General features: G+C 47.8%; 1 protein-coding gene across 2 annotated transcripts in view; it reads left to right on the top strand.

Annotated features, from left to right (window-relative positions):
* Positions 1–26,191, top strand: part of RTN4IP1 (reticulon 4 interacting protein 1) — a 59,601-nt gene that overhangs the window by 19,147 nt on the left and 14,263 nt on the right. For both annotated transcript variants that reach the window (XM_075338378.1, XM_075338379.1), the window contains exons 4-6: positions 2,881–3,005; positions 7,034–7,082; positions 8,487–8,623. In XM_075338378.1, coding sequence (XP_075194493.1) covers positions 2,881–3,005; positions 7,034–7,082; positions 8,487–8,623 — 311 coding nt within the window. The remainder of the gene's footprint in view (positions 1–2,880; positions 3,006–7,033; positions 7,083–8,486; positions 8,624–26,191) is intronic.

Consider the following 26,191-nt stretch of genomic DNA (forward strand, 5'->3'; position numbering starts at 1 on the left):
GTAAAATATTTTCTATTCTGTTTTGCCATTAATTGTTAATTTGATATCCTTTTTTATGGTTGTTAAATAAATCAGAATATTGAGTATGGTAAGCATCGTGTTCTAGTACGGTAATACTAAGTGAAGCGAAATATACTTTGCATGGGAGACTGAATAATGCAAATAAGTCCTGTTTGATTTTTTTTGCATTTTTTTTTTTTTTTTTTTTTTTTTAAAGAGGTTTTCCCCAAATTGCAAATTATCATTTATTCACATGATCAGGGATAACTTTATTGCTGGGGTCGTGCCTTTTAGTCCTTAGTAATCCCAAGAACTAGGATTTGTAGGGCTATGTCGTGAATGGAGGGGAGATAGGTTTGCATGGCCTTTGCCCTTTTCATTGTCAATGGTGGAAATGACTGAGCACTGTAGTTGGCATTGTCTTACAGTCCCATAGACAATGAATGGAGCAGGGGTCAAGCATGCACACCACTGCTCTCTTCAAGATAGGGTTTTGTAAGGGGTGCTTCACACACAGCGAGATCGCTGCTGAGTCACGGTTTTTGTGACGCACCAGTGACCTCATTAGCGATCTCGCTGTGTGTGACACTGAGCAGCGATCTAGCCCCTGCTATGAGATCGCTGCTCGTTACACACAGCCCTGGTTCGTTTTTTTTATTGTTGCTCTCCCGCTGTGACACACACATCGCTGTGTGTGACAGCGAGAGAGCGACGAAATGAAGCGAGCAGGGAGCAGGAGCCGGCATCTGGCAGCTGCGGTAAGCTGTAACCAGGGTAAACATCGGGTAACCAAGGTGGTTACCCGATATTTACCTTCGTTACCAGCCTCCGCCGCTCTCACGCTGCCTGTGCTGCCGGCTCCCTGCTCTCTGCACATGTAGCTGCTGTACACATCAGGTTAATTAACCCGATGTGTACTGTAGCTAGGAGAGCAGGGAATCAGCGCTAAGCAGTGTGCGCGGCTCCCTGCTCTCTGCACATGTAGCAACGTTATGATCGTTGCTGCGTCGCTGTGTTTGACAGCTAAGCAGCGATCATAACAGCGACATACAAGGTCGCTGTTGCGTCACAGAAAATGGTGATGTAACAGCGATGTCGTTGTCGCTGTCGCTATGTGTGAACCCAGCCTAAGCAGTTCTTAGCATGGCAGAGTGATAAAGAATAAGATGAACTATTTGGAAAACCCCTTTAACTCCTTAAGCTTGAAGCCAGTAGACTATGTACACCTATAGTAACTTTCTATAAGTCTGAAAAGGTTGCCGGTATCCTCCAGAAATGTGCAGTTTTTTGGAGATCCATCATTCAAAATACCATGTATCAGCCTGCACTGAGGCCTTATTCAAGTGTCACTTGCTATTTTGTATGGAATTGCACTTATATTTTTATCACGGTCCGTGACGTTCTGTAGAATTAATAGCACAATATACAGAATATATAACAAAAGTGAGTACAGTCCTCATATTTTTTGTAAACATTTTTTTTATACCTTTTCATAAGTCAACACTGAATACCATGTACAGTTGTCAGTGTACAGCTTGTATAACGGTCTGTAAATTTGGGGTCCTCTAAATACCTGAACACAGCCAGTAATTTCTAAACCTCTGGTAACAAAAGTGAGTACACCCCTAAGGGAAAATTGCCAAATTGTGCCCAATTAGCCATTTTCCCTTCCCAGTGTCATGTGACTCACTGGTGTGAATGGGAAGCAGCTGTGAGTAAAGGGAACCTGTCACCAGAATTTTCGCTATTAAACTAAAAGAATCCCCTTCTGCAGCTCATGGGCTGCATTCTATAAAGGTTCATCTTGCTACTGGCCCTCCTTTCAGACCTACATAACAATTTTATAAAATATTATTTTTTGCTATGGTAATGAGGTTTGCTAGCCCCAGGGGGCGGGCTGTATTTCGTATGTTATCCCCCCTCCTGCCGCTGTTCGCCATCCCCCCAGTGTTCATTTACATAGATGAGGCCACTGCTCTCATCTTCCGCAGTGCTCCAGAAGTCTCACTCATGCACAGTGGCACTATCGTGGGACTGAGCACTGTTTTCAAAAAAAGGTAAACGGGGATGATAAAAAATAAGCAATTGCCAGCGCAAGCGCATAACAGTAGAGGCAGAGGTAAAAGCGCGGGCAAACGATTAAGGACGGGTACTTGGATGACGATGGTGATGACATTCACAGCGCCGCCCATAATCTCGCGTCTGCGCAATAACATCACTGGCGCTCGCGTTTTGAAAACAGTGCTCAGTCCCACGATAGTGCCACTGCGCATGCGGAGACTTCCTCATCTATGTAAATGAACACTGGGGGACGGCGAACAGCGGCAGGAGGGGGGTAACAGATTAAATACAGCTCACCCCCGTGCCCAGCAAACCTCATTACCATAGCAAAAGGTAAGATTTTATAAAGTTGTTATGTAGGTCTGAAAGGGAGGCCAGTAGCAAGATGAACCTTTCTAGAATGCAGCCCATGAGCTGCACAAGGGTATTCTTTTAGTTTAATAGCGAAAATTCTTGTGACAGGTTCCCTTTAAATTTAGTGTTTATCGTTCACACACACTCTCATACTGGTCACTGGAAGTTCAATATGGCACCTCATGGCAAAGAACTCTCTGAAGATTTGGAAAAAAACTGTTTATAGATCATGTTCTGCTCAGTGGTAGCCCCACAATGGCCAAATGTCCTTGAAGCAAGGTATTCCAAGTATAGGAACTGAGCTCTTTTAACGATGCTACCAAACGTTCTTGTATCTCTTGTATCTCGATGAATACTATCTGGAAATGGAATACGGATTGTTTGGTGGACCCTGCTTGTACGGTCTAAAGATTTGTCTTTGCTATGGTTAAATTGATTTTGAAATAATGTGCTATTTGTTTCTAGGTATCCTTAAAACCAAAGTCCCTTAGTCATACAGAAGCTGCATCCTTACCCTATGCCATACTCACCGCATGGGCAGCCCTTGTTAACAGCTGTGGATTGAGTAAGGAGAAGTGTCCAGGAAAACGGTAACCGCCACTCAATTATTAATGCTGCACTTATAATATTACTAGAAGGTGGCCCGATTCTAACGCATCGGGTATTCTAGAATTTATTGTGTAGTTAATGTATGTTTTTTGTTATATATATATATATATATATATATATATCGATATATCGATGTTGTTGTGTGTAGTTGCCAGTGTTTGTGTAGGGCGCTGTAAATGTTCTGGGTGTTGTGTGGGTGTGTGAGAGCGGTGTTGTATGTGTGTTGCGTTGTTTGTGGAGCACTGTGTGTCTGCAGTGTTGTCTGTGTGTGGTGCTGTGTGTGTTGCGCGGTTTGTGTGGGTGTGGAGTGCGTGTGTGTGTTTTGGGGGAGGTATGTTTTGTGCAGTGTGTGTGTTGCGCGGTATGTGCGTATATTTGTGTATGCCGCGGTGTTTGTGTGTTGGGTGTTGTGTGTGTGTGCGGCGTTGTCTGTGTGTGGGTGTCTGTGTAGGGCGGTGTTTGTGGTTCCCAGTGTGTGTGTGTGTGGTGTGTTGTGCGGTGCACGTGTGGCGCTGTGTGTGTGCACCCCCCATTGTGCTCCATCCCCCATGCAGCCCACCCCCCATCATGCTCCATCCCCCATGCTGCGCACCCCCCATCGTGCTCCATCCCCCAGGCTGGGTACCCCCCATCGTGCTCCATCCCCCAGGCTGCGCACTCCCCTTCGTGCTCCACAGTCACACATCAGACAGTATACACGCACACATCTGAGCGCATACACTCACACCCCACTTCTCCCTGTGCCCTCCGGTGGGCGGTCCCAGCAGCTGTGCTGCACGCCGTGCTCCTCTGCCGACACTCACAGATCCGATCGCATACACGCACACATCCGATCGCATACACGCACACATCCGATCGCATACACGCACACATCCGATCGCATATACGCACACACACACTGACTATATCGCACATACGCGCTCACACACTCACAACATCCGGAGATACCACATGCTTCCGGCCATGTGATCCTCCGGCAGGTCCTGGAAGGTCACTGCACGCACAGTATCGCCGCCGAGAAGTAAGCGATATCACTGGATGTTGTGAGTGTGTGGATGCGATCTGATGTGTGTGTGTCTGTTCTTATGTGTGTGTGTGTGTGTGTGTGTGTTCCGCCGCTGCAGGACTTTGATGCGCTCACCTGCTCCCGTTCTGCGTCTGGTGAGTATGATCGGGGGTCTTCTTTCTTCTGTCTTCTCTCTTCTGGGGGTGCCCGCTGCCTATAATGAAGTGTCTTGCAGTGTCTTTAACTCTTTCACCGCTGCATGACACTTCATTATTGACCGCACCGTATGCCGGCTCTCTGCATATGTGTACCGGGAGCCGGTGTTCGCTGGTAACCATGATACACATCGGGTAACTAAGGGAAGCGCTCCCTATAGTTACGCGATGTGTATCATGGTTACCAGCATACACCGGCTCCGTCACGATCCCAGCATCGCAAGGTTATGTCCGCCGGGGGCAAGGCCGAGTGTGCCAACGAGTGGCGGGGGCGGGCGAGGCGTCAGCGTATGCCGGCTCCCTGCACATGTTTCCCGGGAGCCGGTGTACGCTGGAGTGGGTGATGCGTGCGGAGGGCCGGGGCGAGCGGCTAATCCATGCGGGGGGCGGGGCCAGGCCGAGCCCAGCGGCCAATCCGACAGTTGTCACGCTAACGACACTGTCGCGGTGACACAATTTTGGAGCAAGACAGACAGACAGAATAAGGCAATTATATATATACTAGAAGGTGGCCCGATTCTACGCATCGGGTATTCTAGAATTTACGTATTGTGTAGTTCATGTATGAGTTTTGTTTTATATATATAATATATAATATTATATAGATGTTGTTGTGTGTAGTTACCAAGTGTTTGTGTAGGGCGCTGTACATGTTCTGGGTGTTGTCTGGGTGTGGCGGGGAGGGAGAGCGGTGTTGTTTGTGTGTTGCGTTGTTTGTGGAGCGCTGTGTGTCTGTAGCGTTGTGTGTGTGTGTGTGTGTTGCGCGGTTTGTGTGTGTGTGGTGTGTTTTGGGGGGAGGTATGTTTTGTGCAATGTGTGTGTTGTGCGGTATGTGCGTATATTTGTGTGTGCAGTGTTGTCTGTGTGTGGGTGTCTGTGTAGGGCAGTTGTTTGTGGTTCCCAGTGTGTGTGTGTGTGTGTGTGTGTGTGGTGTGTTGTGCAGTGCGCGCGCGCGCGTGTGTGTGTGTTGGGGGGAGCTGTGCACTCCCCATCGTGCTCCATCCCCTATGCTGCGCACCCCCCATCGTGCTACATCTCCCATCCTGCGCACTCCCAAACGTGCTCCATCCGCCATGCTGCGCACTCCCAAACGTGCTCCATCCGCCATGCTGCGCACTCCCAAACGTGCTCCATCCGCCATGCTGCGCACTCCCAAACGTGCTCCATCCGCCATACTCCGCACTCCCCATCGTGCTCCATCCCCCATGCAGCGCACTCCCCATCGTGCTCCATCCCCTATGCTGCGCACCCCCCATCGTGCTCCATCTCCCATGCTGCGCACTCCCAAACGTGCTCCATCCGCCATGCTGCGCACTCCCAAACGTGCTCCATCCGCCATGCTGCGCACTCCCAAACGTGCTCCATCCGCCATGCTGCGCACTCCCAAACGTGCTCCATCCGCCATGCTGCGCACTCCCAAACGTGCTCCATCCGCAATGCTGCGCCAGCATCAGCCTCTCTGTCCCCAGCATCAGCCTCTCTGTCCCCAGCATCAGCCTCTCTGTCCCCAGCATCAGCCTCTCTGTCCCCAGCATCAGCCTCTCTGTCCCCAGCATCAGCCTCTCTGTCCCCAGCATCAGCCTCTCTGTCCCCAGCATCAGCCTCTCTGTCCCCAGCATCAGCCTCTCTGTCCCCAGCATCAGCCTCTCTGTCCCCAGCATCAGCCTCTCCGTCCCAGCCTCCTCCAGCACGCCATGCTCCTCTGCCGACACTCACACACCCGATCGCATACACTCACACACACCCGATCGCATACACTCACGCACACACACATTGACGATATTGCACATACGCGCTCATACTCACAACATCCGGAGATACCACATGCTTCTGGCCATGTGATCCTCCGACAGGTCCTGGAAGGTCACAACAGCACATTATCGAGGCCGAGAAGCAAGCGATATCGCCGGATGCTGTGAGTGTGTGGATGCGATGTGATGTATGTGTGAGGTGTGTGTGAGAGTGAGTGTGAGCCGGTGTACACTGTTAACTATGATACACATCGGGTAACCAAGGGACCTTAGTTACCCGATGTGTATAATGGTTAACAGCGTTCACGGGCTCTGTGAAGATCCCAGCATCGCAAGGTTATGTCTGGCGCTGCTGGGATCGTGACGGAGCCGGTGTAGAAGCAAGCGATATCCCAGGATGTTGTGAGTGTGTGGATGTGATGTGTGAGGTGTGTGTGAGAGTGAGTGTGATCTGATGTGTGTGTACTCACCTGGGAGTCGGAGCTACGTGTCAGTTGGGCAAGAGCGAGCGTGCATTGCGTGAGGGGGGCGGAGCCTGCAGAGAGCCGGGGCGAGAGGCCAATCCGTGTGGGGGGGCGGGGCCATGGCGAGCCCAGCGGCCAATCAGCTTTGTGTCACCGTAAGGACACAATTTTGGAGCAAGACAGACAGACAGACAGACAGACAGACAGACAGACAGACAGACAGACAGAATAAGGCAATTATATATATAGATATAGATAATAAATGAACCCTGAAACTAAACATAATATATAGCACCAACATATTCTGCAGTGCTGTTCAATTTAGAGGGAACGTGCACAAATGTTATCAGACACTATAGAGTAACGCATAACAGATCAAAGAAGAGCAATGAGGGCCTGGCTTACAAGCTCATTACATTTTTTGGTTTTATTACATCAATGACATAGTCACCGTTCCTCTCTTCATTTTTTGGATACTTTAGATAAAATACAGTGGAAATTTGACTTGCTTGATTGTCTGCATCACATAGGACAGGGATGTCAGTAACCCCTTCTTTCTTTCTTTTTTTATAGTGTATTAATTATCGGGTCATCAGGAGGAGTTGGTACAGCAGCCATTCAGGTATTCGTATCTTCTCATATGATTCCATACAACTCAGCTTACATTTTGGTGAAGTGGTTGAGGCACTTATTGATAGATACCACCAGCACGCCTCCGCAGCCTCACTGAGGACATCCTCTAGGCAAAAAAAAATACTTGTCCTCCACTTATGACTTCCAGATAAAAAAAAAAATTGGGGCTACAAACTGAAAATGCATATTATTACATATAAAATAATCAATACGAAACTTGGGGGCTGTGCCCCCTTCCTGTTAAGCCTTTCACTTACTACAAATATGTGATGTAAAATTAGCTCTTTCATTTTACTCCAAAATACTGGCATAAAGTCATTGTTTAAAGGGAACCCGTCACCAGGTTTTTCCCTTATGAGCTGCGGCCACCACCATTGAGCCCTGCTATACAGCATTCCAGAATGGTGTGTGTATATATAAGAGCCCAGGCTGCTCTGCAGAACGTAAAAAACACCTTTATAATACTCCCCTATTGGGGCGGTCCGGTCTGATGGGTGTCGCTGTTCTTGGTTCGGTGCCTTTTCCATCTTGGGCAGTTGCCGCCCTCCTTCCCAGCCCTATGTGCATGACGTGTCCTGCGTCATTTACAGAGAGGCCGGCATTGTGCTCCTGCGTATGTGCACTTTGATCTGCTCTTTTATGGACAGAGCAAAGTAGTGTAATGCGCAGGCACGAGGAAAGGTCAAAGACCACTGATGCATTTGCACTACAATAGTTTGATCTGCCCTCAACCGGGCAGCTCCAAGTGCGCATGCGCAGTAGCACAATGGTGGTCTCTGTAAGATTGATGCAGAACGCATCATGCACACGGGGCTAGGAAGGAGGACGTTGATCGCAGAAGATGGAGGAGGTGCCAGACCGAGACCAGCAACACCCAGAGGATTGGACCACCCACTAGATGAGTATAATAAAGGTGTTTTTTTACGTTCTATAGAGCGGCCTAGGCAATTATATACAGCATTCTGGAATGCTGTATATCCTTGCTCACTGGTGGTGGCCGCGACTTATAAGGGAAAAACTTGGTGACAGGTTCCCTTTAATTTCCTCAATGTGCTCTACCTTATAGCTACCAACTGCAGCCACTAGAGGGAGCATAGGAGCTAACTGCATACTATACATGGAAGGCCATAGTAATACTTTATTAATTAAGTCCTTGAGCTCCCTCTAGTGGCAGGCTGAATGTTATGATTCAAATCTGTGTCCATGCAACTTATGATATTCAGGAACCAGATTATATGTGCCATTATTAAATACTATGTTCATAGTATATATATAATATATATATATATATATATATATATATATATATATATATATATATATATATATATATATATATATATATATATATATATTATAATATAAATTTTAACTTCAGATCCATCTGTTTTAGTTACTGAAAGCATGGGGCGCGCATGTGACTGCTGTCTGTTCTGGAAACGCCTTTACCCTGATGAAAGATCTGGGAGCGGATGACATGATTGACTATACTGCAGCGAGGCTGGAGGAACAGTTAAGGACAAGGGAACTGTAAGTCTATGCTTAATTCTTACATCTTGGTGGTATAGTTCTTCAGATTTAGGTATTCTCCGTCTGTTTCTTGTATAGTAGCTCACCTCTGTCTCTAATGATACTATGTAGCTCTGTATGCTAGTTTCTTTACCATATCTAAGGCACCAAACGTCAAAATAATGTGTTACAAATATCGGTAACTGTATAGAGTATTTTTCTACTTTGACCTGAGCATGGTGAATTTGTGAAGGGTAATAAATTCTCTTCTAACCTGATAATACTACATAGGCGACTATAGAGAATTATTTTTTCTGTTTTTTGGCTCGCTCAGATTCAGACAGACCAGTACTGCTTATAGCCTACAACATAAAGCTTTATTCCCAGCTTCATAGATAGGTTGGATATTGTCGGATAGTGCTTGTAAACACAATTACTTTTGGAATTTACTGCTTATTGAAATCCGAGATATTAACACTTTTGTTTACAGCTATTACCTAGGAGACCGACCACTGCTGCTGTTCACCTTGTAAGCACTGCGCTGATGCTGACCAGGATTGGGAGGTAATGGTAGTCTAGCGATCCTGCTAGCTAGTGCTTACAAGCTCAATAGAAGAGAGCTTGTAAGCACTGCACAAGTTCTGCTGTCTAGTAGTGCTGGTCGATCTCCAAGGAAACAATCTGTAAACAAAATAAGTGTTTATATCTCAGCAGTGGCTGAAAAATTGAATAAGCTCCAAATTGCAAAATTGCTTCTGTTTATATACTATCTGACAATACATGATCATGGGAATAACCCTTAAGACATCAGGTTTGACCTGTAATCCACATTGTGAACTGTACCACAGTATGTTTTATGGAAACTAGGTTTGAGAGAGATCTTCAGTCGTCCATATGCTGTGTCTTCACTCTCTGCAAATTTTCCTTGACTCCTATTTTACAGCTTAGCAAGAGACGTCCTACCAAAAATACGCAGCTGCCTCTTGAAAATGGAGACTGTCTGCTTGTTAAAAGGGTATCATTATCCAGCTGATTTACCTGTAGAAAGTCTTCCTTCCAAGCCTATAATGTGCATTAAAGTGGTTGTCTGCACTTATCACACAAGTCTGCAGTCTCTCTATGTGACTGCATTCTTATGAATCCTCACATTGCTTGCTGTTAGGATTCTCCGGTGCCTGCGGTGAGACAAAGCGGTTATGTGACCCCAAGTATGATGATATACAGACTCTCGGCCACATTCTCATTAGACGTTTGTGGCCTTGCTCAACTCGCTTATATCATATGACCGCTCTGTCTCGCTGCTAACATTAGAGAGCGTGCACTGTGTCCAATGTGAGGATTCTCAAGTCTAGATTTACATAGACTGACTGCAGACTTTTGTGATAAGCCCTCTTAATTTCAATTTCTGTTGACCTTGGTTCAATTTCTGTACATTTACCAACAGGTGTCAAGGGAAATTCAGTTAGTTTTTCTCTAAATCTCATGTGACTCACGGTGTCACAAGCAGGTTTTATATATGCAACTCTATTCTAGAAGGTCACCATAATAATGCCGAGTGCTCAATGTCCAAACTAGAGGACATTCTAAGGGTAAGGCTATGTGCGCACATGTGCGCTCTGCACCGCATCTAAAAGGTGCGCTTCAGAGCGCAGCTGAAAAGCTCCGTTCTGAAACGCATGGTGCCGGCAGAGAACGTGCGCTCTGCATGCTGCCTCTCCCTATAGACCGCAAGCAAACTGCACGGAAGAAGTGACATGTCACTTCTTAGAACGTAGCGATTCGGGCAGCAGCTGAATCGCTGCGTTCTAATATGCCACGTGCGCACGGCTCCTGCACAATCTCCATAGACTGTGCAGGGGACGCAGGACGCATGCAGTTACGCTGCGGTGCAGAACGCAGCGTAACTGCATGTAATACGCACACGTGCGCACATAGCCTGAGAGCTTTTTGGGGTAGAAAGTCTCGAAACAAGACTTGAGTTTTTTTGGGGCAGAAAATCAGAAAAACCACAATGTGAACAGACCCTAAAGCCTGCTTTACACGAGACGATGGATTGTGCGATAGCACAATCGATCGTACCCGCCCCCGTCGTTTTTGCGTCACGGGCAATTAGTTGCCCATGGCACACAAACTCGTTTAACCCCCGTCACACGTACTTATCTTCCGGATGACCTCGCTGTGAGCGACGAACGTCCACTTCCTGGAGTGGGCAGGACGTTCGACGTCACAGTGACGTCACACGGCAGGCGGCCAATAGAAGCGGAGGGGCGGAGATGAGCGGGATGTAAACATCCCGCCCACCTCCTTCCTTCCATTAAGCCGTCGGGTGCCGCGGGAGGCAGGTAAAGCTGCTGTTCATCGTTCCCGTGGTGTCACACGAAACCACGTCGTGCGGTATGCCGGATGTGCGTCACGAAAACCGTGACCCCAACGACATATCGCACAATCTATCGTCTCGTGTAAAGCCCGCTTAACAGTATGTGCACACTGAGTTTTTTTGCAGGGAGTAAAAGTTTTCTTGTTTCTAAGGATACACTCCTTAATTGGGGTGCTGTGGAAGATTTTATGGACTCCTGAAGCAAATTTGAAATTTTTTTGAAGCTTCATGGAATAGTTTTTTTTTTTTTTTTTTTTTTTCCCAGAACGGTTTTTGTAGCCTTTTGATTGGGCAGTTCCCAGCTTTCAGCAAATTCAATCAGGAGCCACTTTAAAGAAGCCTGTTTTCTCACAAAGCATTTTTAAAACCTGAAGTGGAAAAAAAATGCTCAAAAGAAAGAAATTATGAACGGTAAAATGGTTCTATCATAGAAATGAATAGGAAAAGACCTGCAATGATAAGGGTCCTGCTGCTTAAACAAACAGCAAATAAACAACAGATTGGACTGTAACAAGCCAGGCTTCTTTAACCTTTGTGTTAACCCTTGCAGCATGCTGGCATCTGATTACATAGCGAAAACCTGATGACAGATTTAAGCTTTATTTATATACAGTGGAACCTTGGTTAACGAGAACAATCTGTTCTGGGAGTGTGCGTGTTAACCAAGTTACTCGTTCAGCAAAGCAATATTTCCCATAGGAAATCATTGCAATGCAGACAATTCGTTCCACAACTTGTTAAATGTCCCATTCAGGTCCCCTATTGTGTCATTCCACACACGCACAAACACACACAAGCACGCACGCACACATTATGCTCACCTTACCTTCCGTTCCATCGCCGGTCTCCTGGGACTTGCTCTTCACCAGTACGGGTTGTGTATCGGGTTACCATAACGACGAGGAAGGAACTTCCGCTCCCAGCTCCTTTTTGAGTAGCGTCTGACAGGGGAACTTCCTGCTTCGTCGCTATGGTTGCCGATGCACAGCCTAGAGTGGAGCGGTGAGCTAGAGGACCCAGGAGGCTGCCGATGGAACTGAAGGTACACATATTATGCTCACCTTACCTTCCGTTCCATCGCTGGCCTCCTGGGTCTTGTAGTTCGCCGCAAGGACGTCGCAATGAGTCATCGGATTACAAGAACCATGAGGCCGGAGGTGGAACGGAAGGCAAGGTGAGCAGAATACTGTATGTATGTGTGTGTTTGTGCGTGCTTGTGTGTGCTTGTGTGGACTGCAAGTGCGGGTCAGAGCGCGGTGGATGTACGGAACCGGAAGTGTGTGCGGTAAGTATTTTGCTCGTACAGCAAAGCTTTCTCGTAAACCGGGTTACAAATGTACAGAAAGCTTTGCTTGTTAAGCGAAATTCTCGTTAAGTGGGTTACTCGTTAAGCGAGGTTCCACTGTAATACCAGAAAGTATCCTCAGTTGATTTTGCTGCATTTATGCAATCCTCAGTGTACAATAGCTGCTTGTTGCAGTTTACAGGTTTTGGTTTGTTTTTTATTTTTTATAAAATTTTTGCGTACATAGTGACTGTGTCATGTTTCATAAAGTACAAGATCATATGCAGGCAAGTATATTATATTCCATTTTTTTAGACCTTTAGCTTTTTATTCTTTAGAGGCCAAATGTTTTGTCAGTACAATTGATAAGGCGTTTCATGCAAAAGAGAAGAGCCTTGTTTGTTGATGGCAAATATATTCTATCAGAATGTGAAGAATATGACGGTCTTGTCTACTGGCAAATACTGGTTTAAAGCAAAGCAAATCAGTTTGCATATTTAATCATAGGCCATGGTCCTATCCCATGCAACATGGAAATCCCAGCTTCAGTGGCTTTTCTGCTTAGTCATTTGAATGATTTGACTGTATCATGGCCGGCCTTTCATTTCTACACTGAAGCTCTGGAACCCAGAAATGAATGAATGAATGAATGAATGAATTATATTATCTTCTGTATGAGTAATTCCTCAATCATGCGGTTCTACAATTCTTGGAAAATTATCTTTAGAATTAAATGAATGGATGCGATAACTTGACAGTTCTGTGAGACAGAATAAAAGCTTTCCTGAAACGTAGTAGTAGTTGTTATGTTTGTTACAAAGGCCTTTTTTCAATTAGATGAGGCCACCATCTTTCCAAAAAGGACACCTCAGGTAGTATGTTCAGGCAATACCAAGGTGGCAACTTTCCTTCAGTTGCTGACAACCTACAGCAAGAGTGACAACCAGTATAGCCGTACTATCAGAATCTATTGATCGTTGAAAACATCCACTTTACATACACATTGTGATCTTCTCTATAAGGAATACTCCTTACAATGGAGCATTAAAAGAACCTAGTAATGATTTCCTCTCCTTCACACTCTTAAGCCTCATTCTGTCTGGGTTTTTTCCCCATATGAGAAATCAGACCAAGTTTCATGAGTGATTTTCATTATATTTTTTATCGGAGTGTCATCAGAGTTTCTTCAGGTTTTCTGTGATAGGAACAAAAAAAAAATCTACAGCTTCTCCTATTGGTCATTGAAAAAATGGACAGCAGATGGATAGCTTCCAAGTGCTGTCCAAGGTTTTATGCAGACCTATAGACTTGCATTGCCGAATTGCTTGTTCACTCTGTTCAATGTCAGACATATTTTTGTGACTTTGCACAGGGCGCTCGGTCAGAGGAAGCCATCAGACATCTAAAATGCCCCTCACACAATCATAGGAATGAGTGCTATCTGTGAAAAACAAAGATTGTGGGGGGCATGACCAGAAGTCAAGCAGGCCGATCACACTGGTGCAAACTCTGAACCCATTTCCTCTAATCCACACCAATCTAGAGCAAATAAAGGCATTCCATCCTCCAAATCGCCCCGCCTTGTTTCAATCATCTATATTCTTTTGAGCCCACTCACGCTATCCAGTGAGGTTGCGGTCATTGCTGCCTACTTGTTGGCCTGAAGTCTTGACCTATCCTGAACCTGCATCCTCCACACGCTATCTCACTGGAGGCCTCCTCTGTCTTACCCCCGGAGGTGGTCTGGAAGCCCAGCAGGCAGCAGAGGGTGTATGCCACAACTCCGGAGGTGAGAGACTCCTGCGCCTTGTGGTGGGCAGGCTTTCCCGCAGACTTGTCTTCCGGCGGTTCTGGAACCAGCAATGATCCGTGTTACGGCTGGGCGGACCACGCTTACATTAACCCCAACGGTCCACCCTCTCCTGCATCAGTCCTGTTGGGACCCTTGCTGATCCTCTCCTTTCATCTCCTGCCTATAGTCACCTGGTGTAAGGAGACCACATTTGGAGACTCTTAGTAGCCTCCCACCTTAGGACCCTCCAAGATGAAAGATCTGATGATGGCCTCCTTGCAGTCTTCCATTGTTCTGCGAGTCATTCTGGTGTAGCATCAGCTGAGGACCTTGTGGTTCTTTTAGAAAGGGTCTTCGGATCCTTGATAACAACTTTGGAGCAGTCTCTCTTCACAGGCCTGTTGGTTGTTCAAGATCACCGGCAAGCCCTAACTTAAATTGGTAATGTAAGTGTTAAAGGGAATCTGACAGCAGGTTTTTTGCTATGAAATCTGAAGCCAGGCATCTCTTATCACAGTGTTTTTTTGTTTACCTGCCATGTTAGTTTAAAGGGAACCTGTCAGCAGATTTGGGGCCTATAAGCTATGGCCACAACCACCGGGCTCTTATATTCAGCATTCTAACATGCTGTATATAACATCCCAGGCCACTGTGTAGAACGTAAAAAGCACTTTATAATACTTACCTAAAACGGTCACTGCGGTGGAGTTGGGCCATATAGGCGTCTCCGTTCTCCAGTGGCGGAGCCTCTTCTTTCGGCCATCTTCGTCCTCTTTCTGAAGTCTGTCTGCATGACGCGTCCTATGTAATACACACTCGCCGGTCCCACACTGGCGCACTACAATGCCTTGATCTGCCCTGCTCAGGGCAGATCAAAGTGCCCCTGCACAGGACCTCAATGCCAGCGAGTGTGGCTGATTTAGGACGAGTCATGCACCCTGGCTTCAGAAGAAGGACTACAAAGATGGCCAAAAGAGGAGGCGCCAGCACCGGAGAACGAAGACACCCATCTGACCCAAATCCACTGTAGCGACCATTTAGGTGAGTATTATAAAGTCATTTTCTTCAGCGCTCTATTGGGAGACCCAGACGATTGGGGTATAGCTACTGCCCTCCGGAGGCCACACAAAGCACTACACTAAAAAGTGCAAGGCCCCTCCCCTTCTGGCTATACCCCCCCGTGGTATCACGGGTTCTCCAGTTTTCAAGCTTTGTGCGAAGGAGGTCAGACATCCACGCATAGCTCCACAGATTTTAGTCAGCAGTAGCTGCTGACTATTTCGGATGGAAGAAAAGAGGGCCCATATAGGGCCCCCAGCATGCTCCCTTCTCACCCGTGGATGGTGTTGTAAGGTTGAGGTACCTATTGCTGGTACAGGGGCTGGAGCCCCACATGCTGTTTTCCTTCCACATCCCCTTGTAGGGCTCTGTGGAAGTGGGATCCTGCCGGCCTCTAAGCTCTGACGCCGGGCTCCATCCACAGACCCAGTTGAACCTGATGGATACGGAGCAGGAGTACAATCAGGGACATGGCCCTGCATCATACAGGTACTCTGTGTCCCCGGCAGGCACAGACACACTCCGGGCTGGCTGGGTGTTGTAGTGCGCCGGGGACCGTAACGTTGGAGTTAGTGTTCCTACAGTTTACTGGGGGACTTTGTGTTGTGGGAACGCAGCGCCGACCCCCACTGGACCGGGCGGCGCTGCTGTGACTTGTGGTGCGCCGGGGACACGCCGACCGCGCTTTTACGGCGGCGGCGTTTATAAATCCAGTCCCCGGCTTTTGCGGCCTAGCTCCGCTTCGTTCCCGCCCCCACCCTGTCAATCAGGGTAGGGGAGAGACGCTGTTTCGCAGCAGCGACGAGGGCTGGAGCCTGATTTACATGCTCCAGCCCTCTCACTAGGCACAGAGGGAAGCAGGCTTCCCGCTCTTAGCCAGGAACGCCCAGGGCCCTCCCCCCCTCCTCTCCCAGGACGCCGGCAGCCATTACATGCAGTCTGGCTGGAGGAAGGACGCAAGGCTCTGGGAGACCTGGACTAGGGGGCTTTTGGAGAACACACACCCGCTCTTAAGCGGGCGGTAAGCGGCTTTTCAGCTGGCCCCTCTAGTGCCTCAGTGTGTATTGGTGTACTGTGTCACCAGATATATATATTTAGTTATTTCTTGCACTGTGAGGTCGCTTCCTGGCTAGACCCCAGATCGCTCTGAGGAGGCAGCAACATGTCATCCACAAAACGCAAGGCTGCCAAGGCTAGGGCTGTGTACACTGCGTGTGCTGCATGTGGGGCTGCTCTACCAGCAGGTTCCAAAGACCCCCATTGTGTGCAATGCTCAGATCCGGTGCTGCTTCGCCAGCCGGAGTCCGGAGGGGTAGTGACCCAGGCTGAGACGCTTGTAAGTCCTGCCCCGGTGTCAGGGACAGACTTTGCAGTTTTTGCTGATGGAATGTCTGTGACTATGGCAAAGATCCTTGAAACTTTGCAATCCATGTCTGGGGCTCAGTCTATGGACACGGCGAGGTCTCTGTCCTCTAATCCCCCTCAGTTGGAATTAGTCCAGACTGCAAGGGGGTCCCCGGCTTCCCAGGCTGAGTATTATGACTCAGATGATAGCCCCAGCCACCCTAAGCGAGCTCGCTGGGAAAGACCCTCAACGTCATCACACTGCTCAGGGTCTCAGCGCAATCAGTCGCCCTGTGATGCGTCTGAAGAGAGTGATCAGGAGTCTTATCCTGGAACCCCTCTCAATCTGGATACCCCGGATGGGGACGCCATGGTAAACGATCTTATCTCAGCCATCAATAGACTGTTGGATATTTCTCCCCCAGCTCCCTCTGCAGAGGAGGCAGCTGCAGAGCAGGAGAAGTTTCGTTTCCTCTATCCCAAGCGTAAATTGAGTGCTTTCTTGGATCACTCTGACTTCAGAGAATCAATCCAGAAACACGACGCTCATCCAGAAAGGCGTTTCTCTAAACGTTCTAAGGATACACGTTTTCCTTTCCCCCCTGATGTGGTCAAGCGCTGGACCCAGTGTCCAAAAGTAGACCCCCCGATTTCCAAACTTGCAGCTAGATCCATAGTTGCAGTGGAGGATGGCGCTTCACTTAAGGATGCCAATGACAGACAGATGGACCTTTGGTTAAAATCTGTCTATGAAGCTATCGGCGCGTCGTTTGCTCCAGCATTCGCAGCCGTATGGGCACTCCAAGCTATTTCAGCTGGTTTAGCAAAAGTGGATGCTATCATACATCCAGCGGCGCCGCAAGTGGCGTCCCTTACCTCGCAGATGTCTGCGTTTGCGTCTTACGCTATCAATGCGGTCCTAGAATCTACCACCCGCACCTCAATGGCGTCCGCCAATTCGGTAGTTTTGCGCAGAGCCTTGTGGTTAAAGGACTGGAAAGCAGATGCTGGTTCCAAAAAATGTTTAACCAGCTTGCCTTTATCTAGAGATAGACTGTTTGGCGAGCCATTGGCTGACATCATTAAACAGTCCAAGGGTAAAGACTCTTCCTTACCCCAGCCCAGATCAAGCAAACCTCAGCAGAAAAAATGGCAGCAGAGGTTTCAGTCCTTTCGAGGTTCGGGCAAGACACAATTCTCCTCGTCCAAAGGGACTCAGAGGACGCAAAGAGTCTCAGATTCCTGGCGGGCTCACGCACGCCCCAAGAAAGCAAATGGAGGAACCGCTTCCAAAGCGGCTACCTCATGACTTCCAGCCCCCCCCTCCGCATCTCCGGTTGGGGGCAGGCTCTCCCGCTTTTCCGACATTTGGACGTCACAGGTCAAAGACCGGTGGATGACAAACATTTTGTCTCGCGGGTACAGAATCGAGTTCAGTTCTCGTCCTCCAGCTCGGTTCTTCAGAACCTCCCCATATCCAGACCGAGCAGATGCCCTGCTGCAGGCGGTGGACTCCCTAAGAGCGGAAGGAGTAGTGGTTCCTGTACCGCCTCAGGAACAAGGGAGAGGGTTTTACTCCAATCTCTTTGTGGTTCCAAAAAAGGACGGCTCGTTCCGTCCTGTTCTGGATCTAAAGCTGCTCAACAAACATGTGCACGCCAGACGGTTCCGGATGGAAACCCTCCGCTCTGTCGTTGCCTCAATGTCTCAAGGAGACTTCCTTGCCTCAATAGACATCAAAGATGCTTATCTCCACGTGCCAATTGCTACAGAACATCAACGTTTTCTACGTTTTGTGATAGGAAACGACCATCTTCAGTTCGTAGCTCTGCCATTCGGTCTGGCGACAGCCCCCCGGGTCTTCACCAAGGTCATGGCGGCGGTGGTAGCAGTCTTGCACTCTCAGGGACACTCGGTGATCCCTTACCTAGACGATCTACTTGTCAAGGCACCCTCTCAAGAGGCATGCCAACTCAGTCTACATGCTACGCTGGAGACTCTACAGACGTTCGGATGGATCATCAACTTTCCAAAGTCGAATCTGTCACCGTCACAGTCGCTAACGTATCTTGGCATGGAGTTTCATACTCGAGCAGCGAGAGTGAAGCTTCCGCTGAACAAGCAGCGGTCCCTACAGACAGGGGTGCAATCCCTCCTTCAAGGCCAGTCGCACCCCTTACGGCGCCTCATGCACTTCCTCGGGAAGATGGTGGCAGCCATGGAAGCAGTTCCCTTTGCGCAGTTTCATCTGCGCCCACTTCAATGGGACATTCTCCGCCAATGGGACGGGAAGTCAACGTCCCTGGACAGGAAAGTCTCTCTTTCCCAGACGGCCAAGGACTCTCTACAATGGTGGCTCCTTCCCACCTCATTGTCTCAGGGAAGATCCTTCCTGCCCCCATCCTGGGCAGTGGTCACGACAGATGCGAGTCTGTCAGGGTGGGGAGCAGTGTTTCTCCACCACAGGGCCCAGGGGACGTGGACTCCGCAGGAGTCCACCCTTCAGATCAATGTTCTGGAAATCAGGGCAGTGTATCTTGCCCTACTGGCCTTCCAACAGTGGCTGGAAGGAAAGCAGATCCGAATCCAGTCGGACAACTCCACAGCGGTGGCATACATCAATCACCAAGGAGGGACGCGCAGTCGGCAAGCATTCCAAGAAGTCCGGCGCATTCTAATGTGGGTGGAGGACACAGCCTCCACCATATCCGCGGTTCACATCCCAGGCGTAGAAAATTGGGAAGCAGACTTCCTCAGTCGCCAGGGCATGGACGCAGGGGAGTGGTCCCTTCACCCGGACGTGTTTCAGGAAATCTGTCGCCGATGGGGAGTGCCGGACGTCGACCTAATGGCGTCCCGGCACAACAACAAGGTCCCGGCATTCATGGCGAGGTCGCGCGATCAAAGAGCTCTGGCGGCAGACGCATTAGTTCAAGATTGGTCGCAGTTTCGGCTCCCATACGTCTTCCCACCTCTGGCACTCTTGCCCAGAGTGTTACGCAAGATCAGATCCGATTGCAGCCGCGTCATACTCGTCGCCCCAGACTGGCCGAGGAGATCGTGGTATCCGGATCTGTGGCATCTCACGGTCGGTCGACCGTGGTCACTGCCAGACCGACCAGACTTACTGTCCCAAGGGCCGTTTTTCCATCAGAATTCTGCGGCCCTGAACCTGACTGTGTGGCCATTGAGTCCTGGATCCTAGCGTCCGCAGGATTATCTCAAGGAGTCGTAGCCACAATGAGACAAGCTAGGAAGTCAACGTCTGCTAAGATCTACCACAGAACGTGGAAGATTTTCTTATCCTGGTGCTCTACACAGAGAGTATCCCCTTGGCCATTTGCATTGCCTACCTTTCTTTCCTTCCTGCAATCGGGGTTGGAAAAGGGCTTGTCGCTCAGCTCCCTTAAAGGGCAAGTCTCGGCACTATCCGTGTTTTTTCAGAAGCGTCTAGCACGTCTTCCTAAGGTGCGCACGTTCCTGCAGGGGGTCTGTCATATTGTGCCCCCGTACAGGCGGCCGTTAGATCCATGGGATCTGAACAGGGTACTAGTTGCTCTCCAGAAGCCGCCTTTCGAGCCTCTGAAGGAAGTTTCCTTTTCTCGCCTGTCACAGAAAGTGGCGTTTCTTGTTGCGATCACATCGCTTCGGCGAGTGTCGGAGCTGGCAGCTCTGTCATCCAAGGCTCCCTTCCTGGTGTTCCATCAGGACAAGGTAGTGCTGCGCCCCATTCCGGAGTTTCTCCCTAAGGTCGTATCCTCGTTTCATCTTAATCAGGATATATCCTTGCCTTCCTTTTGTCCTCATCCGGTTCACCGGTATGAAAAGGACTTACGTTTGCTAGATCTGGTGAGAGCACTCAGAATCTACATTTCCCGCACGGCGCCCATGCGCCGTTCCGATGCACTTTTTGTCCTTGTCGCTGGTCCGCGCAAGGGGTTGCAGGCTTCTAAAGCCACCCTGGCTCGATGGATCAAAGAACCAATTCTAGAGGCTTACCGTTCTGCGGGGCTTCCGGTTCCTTCAGGGCTAAAAGCCCACTCAACCAGAGCCGTGGGTGCGTCCTGGGCATTACGACACCAGGCTTCGGCTCAACAAGTGTGCCAGGCAGCTACCTGGTCGAGTCTGCACACTTTCACCAAGCATTATCAGGTGCATACCTATGCTTCGGCGGATGCCAGCTTAGGTAGAAGAGTCCTGCAGGCGGCAGTGACACCCCCGTAGGGGAGGGCTGTTTTGCAGCTCTAACATGAGGTATCTCTTTACCCACCCAGGGACAGCTTTTGGACGTCCCAATCGTCTGGGTCTCCCAATAGAGCGCTGAAGAAGAAGGGAATTTTGTTACTTACCGTAAATTCCTTTTCTTCTAGCTCTTATTGGGAGACCCAGCACCCGCCCTGTTGTCCTTCGGGATTTTTTTGTTGTTTGCGGGTACACATGTTGTTCATGTTGAACGGTTTTTCAGTTCTCCGACGTTATTCGGAGTTAATTTGTTTAAACCAGTTATTGGCTTCCTCCTTCTTGCTTTGGCACTAAAACTGGAGAACCCGTGATACCACGGGGGGGTATAGCCAGAAGGGGAGGGGCCTTGCACTTTTTAGTGTAGTGCTTTGTGTGGCCTCCGGAGGGCAGTAGCTATACCCCAATCGTCTGGGTCTCCCAATAAGAGCTAGAAGAAAAGGAATTTACGGTAAGTAACAAAATTCCCTTCTTTACGTTCTACACAGCGGCCTGGGCTCTTATATACAGCATGTTAGAATGCTGTATATAAGAGCCCAGTGGTGGTGGCCGCAGCTTATAGGGCAAAAAACTGGTGACAGGTTCCCTTTAAGCTTCAGTAGCTTTATCATTAGTGGACTGAGGGGCATGTGAGCTCAATTCCGACTCCACACCTTCTGTGATTAGAAGCTTTTGTCTATGAAAATCTACACTGAAAGCCTGGTGTGGGCAGGGGCAGCTAGTTAGGCTCTGCTACATGCTAAAACTAAAATATTTGATTTTGTCAGAATGGCTGTAGCCAGTAATCTATGTGACACATCTTTTGATTCAGGCTCTTTTTGCCTACATCATGCTACTCTAAGATCAAGTATCAAAAACCTGCTGCCAGATTCCCTTTTAAGCCTCCATGTTTTTTCTCACTTCTTTAGTACTCTACTGTCATCTAGTGGCCATCCACTAGTACTGCATCTCTAATCATCAGTTACTAGCTTGCTGCATTCTTTTATATTTAGTTGAGACCATTCTGTGCATTGCCAACATCTTGCTGTTTAACGTAATCATATCTACAAATGCAGCATTTCTTAAACACAACCAAGGTGTTTCTCTCACCAGCTGCCCTGTTTAGCAAAAAGGTTATTCAATACTTCTGGCCTTTTTAGGGACCTTCTTGCATCTTTCTTGAAGATAAGCTAGCCTGAATATGATGATGTGAGAATCCACGTTGTTCGTGCTCCATGGGCCCGAAAAGCACGATTACGGCATAAGATCTTCGCCACTGAATACACGTTCTGAAGGCTTAAACAAAAATGCCATTCAGCAATTTTTTACACTTGCAACTTCAGATGCAGACGGCTCTTATTCGGTCAAAATGGACCTATGCTTAAACCAACCAGCTGACCAGCGGGGAGTCGCGAGACAAAGTCTGGATCCCCAGCATAAGAATATGAGTGACACTCGCATAGAGACCACCTCTTGTCCATCTTTGGCCACTGCTCATAGTCCCATTAACATGAGGGACGCAGACTCTTTGCAAGCCACAGGATACACTTGGACCTTCAGTCATTGCGGTATCTAATAAAGGTTTTACCAACAAAGCAGGACATTGATTCACTTGCCAGAGGATTGAAGCCAACAGGCTATAGATTCGGTGCATAAAGACATCAACCTACTATCCTCCATGCTAACAGCAATGGAGTATATCCTTAAGGACGTATAAAAAAAAAAAAAACAAAACAGAAAAAGTCAAAGAGTATCAGGGACCAAACTAGAAATTACAATAATACCCAATATCAGTTACCCGAGTCAGGGTTGTTTATTCGGTCATTATTTTTCAGCTTGGCTCTGTTATGAGGTGGTGTTCTGATCTTTTTGTAAGATAAATGGTGCAATAAATGTTTTAAAACTTATATTGGGTATTATTGTAATTTCTATATCACTAAGGACCTATCTGATAAGATCCAAACTCTACAGGGTAAACATAAGTCTCTTAACTCTCAAGTAAAAACCTAACTAGGGCTGATCGAATCCGCCAAAATCCGGAATCGGCAGATCCCTGCTGGATTGAACGAAAAATCCGGATCCGCTTCAGATTCCGGTGCCCATATAAGTCTATGGGGACCAGAAACCGGAGATTAAAAACGTTTGTGGAGGGGACAGTGGGATAGGAGCGTCACGCTTTTCCCTTCCGGAGCTGACAATTCAATATTCATTGTTTTGCCCGCCCACCGGCGCGTGTAATTGGATGCAGCTAGATGCGCCTCCACCCTGAGTGGCAGCGTGCCAGCTGACTGCAACCAATCACAGGCGGCAGGATGGCCGGTGGGCGGGGAAACCAGTGCAAGTGTATGCAGGTCAGTATGGTGAACGTGCATGTCTTTCAGAAACACATGCACGTTCCTGTCAGAAGTGTGCGACTGTGCCAGTGATGTGCTGTTAAACTCGTACAAGTCTGACATGACATCAGCCGGCACAGCCTGCGCTCTCTGAACATAAGCGTGCATGTACCTAGAAACACATGCACGTTCCTGTCAGAAGTGTGCGCGGCTGTGTCGGTGATGCGGCTTTTTTTTATTTTTATTATTTAAAAAAAATAAAAAAATGACGTGCGGTCCCCCTAATTTTCATCCCCAGCTATGATAATACCGGCTGGGGGCTGGTATTCTCAGCCCGCAGCCGCCCGGTATTGCCGCATCTATTAGATGTGACAATCCCGATGCAATACCGGCTTTTCTCTATTGCCCTGGAGCGATGAGGTGTTAATAGTAGTGCACAGCTGCTACTAAACCCTAGGTTACTGTGATAGCACAGGCATCTATGAGATACCTGCATCACACTAACCTGTACATGAATGTAAATAAATACAGACACAGAGAAAAATCCTTTATTTGGGAAAAAAATACAAAAACACACACCCTCCTTCAACTCTTTATTAACAACACCCTGCAGCTCTGGCGTAATCCACACGAGGTCCCACGCCGCTTCAGCTCTGCTACATAGCCAGCGGCCATAGATAATGACCACTGGCTGTGCAGACAATGACTGAGCCACAATGACTGCACGGCAAGCAGATACTGTCACAGGCTGGGGGCGCGTCCGCCTGCAACCAATCACAGACGAGAGGACGGCCGGTAGGCGGGGAAAACGCAGAAAGCTATGTGTATACGATGCACAGTACAGGAAGTGAATGCGCCACCCGGAAGCAGTGTACCACCATTACACCGAGTCTCAGTAAGTATGAAACGCTGTTTTATTTCTGGATTTCTTTATTTTTCAATTATTTTCCCAGTACCGGATCTGGATCTTGCACCCGAAATTCCGAATCCGGCACTCGGAAATCTTTGAAACTGCGCGGATCCAGATTTTTAAAATTTGGATCCGCTCAGCCCTAAACCTAACCCTTCTCTTCGGTGACCAGGGAACTAGAGGTCAAAGAAACTATATCCACACAAAGAGGCTGCTGGAGAATACGGGCCAGGAAGATCTTAGGTCACACAGAATCTCTTAGATACCCTTATGTCATTGACCGAGTACATTGAGTCTCCAAAATAGATCCTATTGACCCCAACAATCTAAGAGATGTTTTGTGTAGACTTCATTGTTATACAGACAAGTAAGACATCCTCCTTTTGCGCTTGGTCCATCAATTCTATTTCCATGGGCGTTGTGGTGATCGAGCTCTTTCTTGATGTCTCTGGCCGTATCCTTTACATAAGACATCTCCTGAAGCCGCTTTTGTTGAAGATTAGAGAAACTGGAGCCTCCTACAGATGGGTCATTCCTTCTATCTAATCGTGAAAAAAGGCTCTACATTCTATCTGAAACAACATGCGGACCTTCTTGCACTTTTCAAATTTTTCATCATGGGTCCTGTCACCATACCCAACTGGCTCTCACTGGAAGGGTACCCTCCCTTGCCACATCCGTGAACAAGACAACGTGACCACTTGTCACCGGACATTACTTGAATATCTTCAGACTTTTCTTCATTGGCTGATCCCTCTGATGTACTCTCTAAATTTCTAGACCAACACTCCTGTACCGTACTTTCCAGTCTGGAAGATGCAGCTGAACTGTGCAAGTTGTTCTATCCTTTTTCTTGTTATCCTCGCACAGTGGTCGGTCATACTGGGGTACAGGCAACTTTACTTTGCCTTTTACATGTATGGTCCTCAGTTCTCAGACGGGCCTCTCCTGAGGATAAGGAGAATGGAGGGGGAAGTTGGGGAAGGAGAGGTTGGCAGCCTTGCACGTAGACATTAATGGCTGCAGTTTGTGTTTTGTTTTAATATTTGGTATCAATGTTTTTTTTCCGATATTGGTTGTTTTACAATTATAATTACTACCTGGTTGTACAATTTACATTTCTAAAAGACCCTTAAGCTAATGTGCCTTCCCCTATCTTTCAATGTGGAATTCCTATATTGAGCTGGAGGATGAGGTTGCAGTTACTGTTTTAATCATCATACTTCTCATTTAATAGTTGTTTGGTGCCCCGCAGCACTTTTCTGTGGTTGCCTCCCTCCCTCCAATCTCCAAGAGATTGGAGACTGTCCAGGATTTTTCCTGGGCAATTAGTCTTAGCGTTGCACTGATTCTGCATGTCTTCTATTTTTGTCTTGCCTGTTTTTTTCTAGGCCTTCTTATTTCAACCAGATTTCTTATTTCCCTTCCACCCCCCCCCCCCCCCCCCCCGCCGTTATTGTTGCCTTCCCATTTTCCAGTACTTTAAAAACAATTGCAACGTTTTTGTTATTAATGGTGGGTTCCCTGAATGTGAAGGGTTTACATAGTCCTGAGAAAGAGGTCTATCTTACTGAATCTCCTTTATAAGAAGATGGACGTTGCCTTTCTGCAGGAAACCTATTTCTGCCAATGTAAGCTTGTTAAGATTTCTAATTACAGGTTCCCTTCGGCTTACCATAGTCCTTCACATGACTCAAAATCTGGAGGCTCATGCATACTTATTTCACGCTTGGTACCCTGGGAGTTTTCTGTGTCACTGATGGAGAGCGATGGCTGCTGATGATCAAGGGTCTCATTGCTTTCAATAAGTTCACGTATGCCTCCCTCCATCTTCCAAATTTAGGTTAGAAAAAAGCACTGTACAGCTAGCTAGATCAACTGGCAGTATTCACAGAAAGTACTGTATACTGATCTTGGGAGGCGACTTTAACACTACTCTTGACTCGTCTATGGACCATTCAAAGGGCTTTTCTTCCTGTTCATGCCCCATACAAAAACATGTACATAAATTCTCCAAGTTCTCAGTTCCAGGAGGTGAATTACAAACTCCTCTAGAGATGGTATAGGGTTCTGGTCAAGTTAAACAAAATGTTCCCATTTAAGGATTCCAGGTGTTGGAGATGGGGATCAGGCAATGGAGCTGTTCTTCACATTTAACCATTTTGGAGAAAAATGAAGAGCATTATCTAAAAAGTTACAGGTATTACATATGATTTGGCCCTGAGCTATTCTTAATGTAGCTGTATGAGACCTCTGTTTCCTCTTATAAAC

This window comes from Anomaloglossus baeobatrachus, chromosome 3, assembly GCF_048569485.1.
Source record: "Anomaloglossus baeobatrachus isolate aAnoBae1 chromosome 3, aAnoBae1.hap1, whole genome shotgun sequence".
Taxonomy (NCBI): Eukaryota; Metazoa; Chordata; class Amphibia; order Anura; family Aromobatidae; genus Anomaloglossus; species Anomaloglossus baeobatrachus.